This window comes from Sinocyclocheilus rhinocerous, unplaced genomic scaffold, assembly GCF_001515625.1.
Source record: "Sinocyclocheilus rhinocerous isolate Xijiao unplaced genomic scaffold, SAMN03320098_v1.1 scaffold297, whole genome shotgun sequence".
NCBI lineage: Eukaryota > Metazoa > Chordata > Actinopteri > Cypriniformes > Cyprinidae > Sinocyclocheilus > Sinocyclocheilus rhinocerous.
The window spans coordinates 408,953-417,882 of NW_015649240.1; the positions used below are offsets into that span (position 1 = coordinate 408,953).

Consider the following 8,930-nt stretch of genomic DNA (forward strand, 5'->3'; position numbering starts at 1 on the left):
TATATATATATATATATATATAATTTTACCTCATCGCTTTCATTTATTTTGGATTTTTTTAAATCTCAAAACTTTGTTTACTTCAATGTTTATGAATTAAATCCCAGATTTTCAGTGTGGTCTTCGCTGTATGTATGTATTTTTTTTTTTTTACCCAATAAGTAACACTAGAGGGCAGGAGAGCTCCATTTTTGAATCCATGTGCAGGCTTTTCTAAAAACCCAAGTCAACTGCAAGACTGATAATCTGTAAAACGGTATGAATCTACTTGTAAATTTATATATGTGATTCTATTCATGCACTTCATACTGGCTGCATATTTATTTAGTGAAAAACTGGATGGTCATCAGTTTGACGTTAGGAATCTGAGGTTGTAATAGACCTCTCATTGCCATTTAAGGCCTGTCTTATTATGCTTTCTGTATTCTCAGATTTCTGTTGTGTGACTAGGTAGTTAACATGCTTTGTGCATTTTATTGTAAGCGGCTTTGGTAAGAAGGTGTCCGCTGAGAACATTAATGTAAATTTATCCATGCAAATTATTTTACCCAGACTAAGAACAGTATAGTACAATATAAAACCAATTACCATATACCTTTACAAATCCAAAAAAAAAGTGTGTGTGTGTTAGTTTTACTGAAGGCACAAGAAGAAAGACATTTTTGCGTGTATATCAGTGCATGTGTTGTTCTCTTGCAGCCTGCATAGGGTACAATTATGTGGGAAGTGTGTGTTTCCGCACTGTGTGCTTCTGTTTGTGTGTGTTTTCAAGGCTGTTCTGTACAGTTATGCTGAATGCGTGTGTGTGGTTTGTGTGCTCTACTTGAAGACTTTGTTTAACTTACATATAAACTATATTTATTACTGTGCGTGTGTGTGTGTGTGTTCAGTGTACCTGGTGGCACCATATTGCAGGAAGCTGCAGTAATTTCCTCCATCCTCAGCGATCAACCCAGAGCCCAAACCACAACCACATGGGATCGCAGCTCAAGTTCGCTCAGTGGGAACATTCCAGTACCCAGTATGTTAAAACTGTGTATTAAAATTTGATATAATTTTACACAGAAAAGGTTAAGTGATTTTTTTTCAAGATGATAATTAATTACATCGTGTGGCTATTTTGTTGAAACTGTGAGTATTTTAACGGTTTGTTTGTTTAATTATTTTTCTATTTATTTATTTTTGGAATGGGATTGACCCCATTGACTTCCATTGTAAGTGTCTCACTGTAACTCTGTAACTCTAAAGATTTTTTTTTTTTTTATAATTTTTTTTTTTTACAGAAAAGGAAGGACAAGTGTTAATTAACTGAATTAAATTGTTTAACTTGTACTGAACTCAAATATTGCTTTAAGCATCTGCACAGTGAGAGAGAATCAAAACATTGAGTTGAGCTCTTCATTAACACAAGTTACATAAGAACGTTATTAGTTATATTGTAAATAAATAGTGACAATTTATAGTTTCTAAGCACTATAACTATTGAACATACAGTAGGGTTCGTGATTTGAACAAACTCCTAACCGTATTACAGGCATGTCTGTTTGTGACATGAACTTGAATCCTGTGAATTTTTGAGAAAAAGTACTTACTTTTTCTAGTAATAAGATTTATGATTTTTGCCTGCTGGATGATAAATCTAGAGGGAGGGACACAAATAGAAACCAGATACACAGTCGTTCTTGCTCTGCCAAGTGTCATTAGTGCATCTGATGGGCGGTAGTGTGATATTTAGGCTTTCTGTTTGATAATGAACCTGGAAAGCATCTGATTGCTCTGGAACAACGTGTTCGAGTCGGACCTTTTTGTAGCCAAACATCAAAGCAGGAATATGTATTTACCACTGATTCCTCTGATCTCATGGCAGGCCACAGCTGATTGGAATCAAAAGCAGAGCTACATGAAGGGAAGAGTTTACTATGGTACACACACACACACACACACACACACACACACACACGCATGAGCTTGTGATCTCCAAATCTATCCCATCTTATTCCCTTGATTCCTCTTTATTGATCTCCAAATCCATCCCATCTATTCCCTTGATTCCTCTTTATTGACTGCCTAAAACTGAAGTTATATATTTTAAATCATTATATATTATATATTTGACCTTTTCCCTACAATTCCAAAAGCTGTTTCTAAAGGATTTTTACTTGCCAGTGTGCTGATTCTAATAACTGCCCCCTACAGGACTAAAGCAGTACAACAGTCTTGCTGAAAGATTAGACTAGTTACTGTAGATAAGTAAATAGATTTTAATTTGAAATGATCACTTTTATTCAGGAAGGACACTTTGAAATTACAGTAAAGTAATTTATAATGTTACAAAATATTTCTGTTTCAAATGCATGCTGTTCTTTTCAAGTTTTTGTTCATCATCCTGAAAAAAGTATCATGGTTACTGCAAAAATGTTAATCAGCACAACTGTTTCCAACATCGATAACAATAATAAGAAGAATCATGTCACTGAATACTGGAGAAATGGCTGCTGAAAATGTAGCTTTGCCATCAAAGGAATAAATTACATTTTAAATATATTAAAATAGAAAATATGTATTTTAAATTATGATAATATTTCACAATATTTCTCATTTTATTTAATCAAATGTATATTTGATTAAAGGGGTCATATGATGCTGCTAAAAAGAACATTATTTTGTGTATTTGGTGTAATGAAATGTGTTTATGCGGTTTAAAGGTAAAAAAACACATTATTTTCCACATACTGTACATTATTGTTTCTCCTCTATGCCCCGCCTTTTTGAAACGCGTCGATTTTTACAAAACTCATCGGTCTGAAAAAGCGAGGTGTGTTGTGTTTGGCCGAATGCCTTAGTGAGCATAAGAGACATCTTTCAAAAACATTATTAAAAAATAATTTACTCTCATGTCTTAATTTTACTTATTTTTCTTCTTTCCTTCTATGCCTTCGCCCCATCAGCCAGCAGGCAGCCCTCTGAATTAGAGGGGACCCATGCAACACACAACACAATGAATGTAAATCACAGGTACATGCTAAATCTGCTTGACTGGTTAGTTACATAACCTTCCAGAAGTAATCACATTGTCATCGCTGTGTGTTGACAACTTTTTGGAAAAACTACAACACAAAACAGAATGATTTTGAAAGTTGTAGAAGCGTGTAGAGTCTTTGGCTCCGTGGATCACAGGTCGCCTCATTTGTTGTGTATTTGCGACCGCAGAGTGAAATGAAGACTCATGGGAAATCATTTGGTGGCCACAGAGAGGAAAACTCATTTTAGTTACTTAAGAGTTCAAGTTAAAGCATTCTGGCTTAAAGACCGCAGACCTTTCCTCCTGAAGAAGAATTCCTGTTATTGTGGTATAGCAAAACACGTCAGCTCAGTGGCTGCTGAAATAGGTTATGACAGCTTTGTGTTTTAATCTCAGAGAAAAGCAGAGGAAGTCTAGTTAACCCCTGTGCCCTAGAAATGGGCTCGAATTGAGCTTTAAAACCAAATACACCCACCCAACAAATTCTGAAGCAAAACATTCGGCCACATATATGCAGCCGCTGTAGGCCTCAAAAGCGAGTGTGATCATGTGATCTCGGCATATGTTTCCATTCTGTTCAAAAGTCCTGGAAGTTTCCGTTTGACGGGAGACAGCAGTGCAGTATTAGGGCAGAGTGCATCTGGCTGGCTTGCAGCCAAGTCTAAGAGAGCCCAGGACGCTCAAGCAGGGCCGGATACCATGCAGACAGACCTGGTTAGTACAGAGGTTGCACCCCTGATTACCATGTATAACCGCTTGCACGTCCACCAGGTTAGGAGGTCCTGTCAAAGCTGGTTTTGTATGAAATACACCTCACTTTTTCAGAGTTGTTCCTTGTGAATGGGGTCACTTCCCTTTTACTGTACTATGGGTTGAGGGTCCTGTATTCACACTGCTGTGATAGATACCGTCCCATCTGTTAGACTACTTTGTATTCTGAAATACTGAATGTGAGAGTTACAATGGATCCAAAAGGCATTTGGAGACTTTTTATGTAGCCGCAATTAAAAATGCATGAATGTCTTTGCATTAGATAACAAATGCTTCTGGTGCTTTTCTCAGAACAAATGTAACTTCAGCCATTTCTTTGCAATTACGGTTAACCAACTGATGTCAATGTGATTTTTGTGTGTGTGTGTGTGTGTGTGTGTGTGGGGGGGGGGGTTATAACAAATAAATATTGTTATTTGTTTGTTTGTTACAACCTAACAAATTGGTTTTGTTAAATTTGGTATGAAAACTATTTTCTAAATGCATGTTATTAATCTCATTGTGAACGATTTATCCATGCATATGTTTCATTTTTACATTTTCTTTTGCCCTCATAATTTTTTTATCAAAATATCATAATCTTCTGGTGAAATTAGAGTTCTCCATTCATTTATTCCAATTAAACTCTTTCCCAGATCAAGAAAGTTTAATAGAGTCTAATAATTTAAATGATGTTCAAATGCCACTTTGACTAAGATGATCGGTATGTGGTCTCTGGTCTCAAAAAACACACACGGAGTAGATTAAAAACATTACATAAGTGCAAAACCTTCCATTAATCCATAAGTGTCTAGAAGAGAAATTAAAGGGGAACAAGTTCAAGGCTCTGTTGTAATAAAAAACATATTTCCTTCTCCATTGTTCTGGCTAAAATCATATGAGACTCTCAGTATAAATGGTGGAACTAACTTAATTATGAAAATCCTCCTGCTGCATTGAAAATGGGCTGCAGTAACAGGGGAATAAAAGCTGTTATCCAGACGTTCATGTGTGTGTGTGTGTGTGTGTGTGTGTGAGAGAGAGATACCTACCATACCCACCGGGCTTCTCTACAACTGTCTGCTGTAATATAAATCCCTATTGCACTTTGTATTTATCCATTTTTAATGAAGTGTCTCAGCTGTGTGTGTGTGTGTGTGTGTGTCTGAATGAGATGAGAAAGGGGAAGAAGGGAGAGGGATGGAAGGAAAGATGAGGACAGGCCTGTTTACAGGATAGAGAGGCCCTTTCTGAGAGGATCAGAAGTTGTGTGATGACATCACTCTCACGGGTGACATAAGTCAGGTGCTTTTGTGATTATAAAATTAGAGACCTCTCTGTTATCAGTGTTCTAAAAAACCCACACTCTCAAAAAAAAAAAAACTGGGATGATTCCTCTGTTCCTTATTTACCCCTAAAGGGTGCATATTGGTATATCAATGGTACATTTTAGTACATTTTGAAAGTGTTCCGCCCCAGTGACTTTTCTGGAAGTACATGAAATGGCTTTTCTGTCATGTGTGGATGTATTTCCTTTTTCTGTATTGAATCATAAAGTTGAGAAATATTTTACATTTCTTAAAAAAAATCATGAATTGCTAGTTTATATTGTCAATCGGTTGCAGGTTTTATTAGTGGTAGGGACACTGATATTCAAGAGAGCATCTGATTGGACAAAAATCTGTGTAGTGGCAGAATAGTCATCAATATTTTTGGTCTGTTTTAGTGAAAGAGAAAAACTGTAAATTGTAAACTTATTTAAGGCTGGAATAGACTACACGACTTTTACCCCAGATTATAGTCTGGAGAAGCTGATGCTATTTGCCGAACATCAGAGCCATTCTGCAGATTCAGGGCAGTCTATGGGCAAAGACTCTGATTTTTTAGCTTCAGACTATGATTTCAGTTAGTGAGAGGATATCAAACGTTTGATATTTTGAGCCGATTTTAGACCACATAATGTTTTCATTTGTCATGCGCCTCCTAGCAATGAGGCGCATGTTTCTGTATGAGTTTGTTGTGTTCGGAATGACTTGAAAGTCTGGTAGTCTGTGGTCCTCAGTCATTTAGTGTATGATGCCCAGCTTTCTGGCAACCATTTACAAAGTCGGCGAGTGGATTACAATCTGTTAATATTTTAAAAGTCTTACATTATATTCCAGCCTTTAGGCATACATTAGCATTAGATTATTCAAAAAGCCAGTTCTCATTTCATGGGTTTTTAAAATAATCACAGAAGCTTCTCCTTTATTGTCCTTTCCTTTGCTTTCCATTTTTGTTACATTTAGGGAGGAAAGGCCTGTGTAGGTGAAGAGAGGCTTTGAGTGGTGATGGGAATGCGGTGGGATTCACAAAGACCCTGATTGTAACAATGACACAGGCTCACATGAGCCTGCTAAACACAATCCGCAGGGATGACAACATGAAAGCACCAGTTGAACCATTTCATAAGCTGTTTATTTATCTAGTGAATGCATCTCTTTAATTTCTGCACAGCAGCATACAGGGCAATTGTGACAAAATATAAATAAGAGAATTCAACAGTGTGTCTTTTTTTACTCTTTTAATTTAATTACAAACCTCAGTTAAAAGTGGCAAATTGGCTGATGTCTTCAACATTTGATTCTCAGTCTCTCTCTCACGAACCAAGAATGTCACATTGAACAACAATTTAAAATGCATGAAATTATCATCATTATTATTAATATTATGTACAGCTGTCACCTATAAGCAAACAATGCTTAGAGCTTATTGGGATTTCACTTTCATCTGTAGAATGCACTGAAAAAAAAAATACAATTATGTTATACAAAGATCAAAAATACTATTATAAACCCTTGTTATAAATGGTACACTATATTAATAAACTGCTGTTGACATTTTACATGTAAGTACAAAATATTGGTGAGGTTCAGAAGAATAGCCTGCGGTCACACTTTACATTACAGCGTTCATGTTACACACTAATGTGCAACACTGCTTTCTGGAGCTGCTGGAAATTCACTTAATATTAGTACTGTAAACTTCTGTAACATGGACCCTGCGATGTTAAATGCCCAGCTCTGTCAGTGGGGTTGGAAATAATTTGGCCGATTATGAAGTTATGCTGACAACATGAACGCGCAACAGAGACTCTATTGTGTTGCTCTGCGCGTCCGTGCTCGCAAATGTCAGGAAATTGCGGAGTGGACTTTCAGAAGAGAGCGGAATGGGACTTAAGTTCATAAATGAAGACATGTGGAACATTCTTTAAAATCGCTTAATGGCAAAATAAACTTTGGTTTAAAGACAAAAACGAGGTGCAAGCTTAGCTTACAGTAAAGAAAATACTTGAGTTGAACTTGAGAGCAACTCCTCTGGTACCAACATTCACGTTTCCCATTTTAAAGAAAAATAACATCTTATTTCACACAAAATGTGACTATGCATCGTGAATAAACATCTAAAACCTATGCGTGAAAAGGAAAAAAAAATAGCTTTTTATGAATAAAGTATGCAATAAACTATGGAAATAAAGTATCTATAAAAATATAAGAGTTTTTTTTTTCGTTTAACAAAACATTGATATCATCTTATTTGTTTGCCTAGTAGTTAAGACTCGGAAAGCAAGTCAATCAGAATTGGTGAGGTAGTTCCCTCTGAAGTCACTTTTAAATGGTAAAATACTGAATAGACATCACTAATTCTTTTTCTTTTTTTTCCCCGGTAATTATTTACAATACAGCAAATCTATGCTCCTTACTTCATTAAAATTGAATTCCTTTGGTAAACATAACTGTCAGAAATGTGCAGTCCTGCAAGTGTCAAATTGTACATTCACAATATGTTTGCATCCTTTTTTTTTCTTGATGTTTTGGGGGGTTATTCTTGTACATAATGCAAAAAGGGGCAAATGCACAAAACATTGATATCATCTTATTTGTTTGCCTAGTAGTTAAGACTCGGAAAGCAAGTCAATCAGAACAGTCATCTGAAAGAAAATGTTCAGTGCAATACATGTAAGTATAGGAGTCTTTTAGAAGATTTTCACTCGCTTACCACCCACAGCTCTGCCTCCCTTCAGCACTCTCTGGGCAGGCTGGTCTTTGGAGAGAGGGCAGTATTTTATTGTATGCGCGTTGTCCCCGTTGGCACTGCATAGGGGGCACGTGTACGCCCGCAGAATCGGGCACACCACCCTCCCATCCGGGGTTTTCAGGACGTGCGAGCCGTACACCTCCTCCGGCGCGCCGTTATTCCGACAGAAGACGCAGATCTTGGGTTCCTGCTTATTGCGCGCGGCCGGTTTCCTCATCTTTCTCTCCACGCCGAACAGATCGAATCCTGCGAAGCTCCCTCCGATGCCCATCTCCCGCTCCTGGGAGGAGGACAGCAGCCCTCTCGTGCCTTGGTTCTGGTTCTGGAAGGGGCTCAGGATGGAGAAGCGCTCTTTCAGGTCCAGGATGGAGACGGAGGCGGGTGGGGGGCAGCAGCAGGATTCCAGGTGTCCTCCGCTGTCGCCGTCGCCCGCGGCCGCGATTACGCACGGGCACGGAGGGCTGTCGTCCAAGCCCAGAGTGGCTTTCAGGGACTCCGTGATGGAGTTTGGACTCTGGGGGACGCTGTGCTTGTTGTTCTTGGTGACCAGCGTGGAGAGGCCGAGATAGTCATTCCAAAAATTGAAGGTGTAATCGTAGGAGGTGCGCGCGCTCAAGTAGTTGTGGTTCAAAAAATCCATGTCTTCTTCGCTCAACCAAGATGCTTCTCTCGGAGGAAAACAAACAAATGGGAACAGTTTATATTCCGTCAGGTTGCTTTCTGTCTGCTCTCCGGGCTCGTAACTGTGCTCAAGTCCAGTGCGTTTCTTGGATATGTGCGTCTGAAGAACAGTCGTCTGGTTATAAGGCTCCAGGAGAGGCAGGAGGATGGGCGGGGCTCTTTTTCAAACCAAGTTTCTGAGCAGCAGATCCACAGCGTGTTTTCTTCCTGCACGACCAGCGATTGTTCACTGCAGTGGAATGACACCAGGCACTGCTCTGTGATGGCAAAATAGACCAAAAAGAGCTCGTTACTGAGAGATTACGCTTTATAAATAAATGTATATCACATATTTTCCCTTTCTTTCCCAATTTTAAGGGTCAATGACACAAGAATCCTGTCCAATATGATTTTTATAACT

General features: G+C 38.3%; 1 protein-coding gene across 1 annotated transcript; it reads right to left on the minus strand.

Annotated features, from left to right (window-relative positions):
- Nucleotides 1-7,668: 7,668 nt before the first annotated feature.
- nanos1 (nanos homolog 1) lies at nt 7,669-8,672 on the minus strand. The gene has a single exon (XM_016515248.1). The coding sequence runs from the start codon at nt 8,487-8,489 to the stop codon at nt 7,788-7,790; it is 702 nt and encodes a 233-aa protein (XP_016370734.1). The 5' UTR covers nt 8,490-8,672; the 3' UTR covers nt 7,669-7,787.
- Between the last annotated feature and the right edge of the window lie 258 nt (nt 8,673-8,930).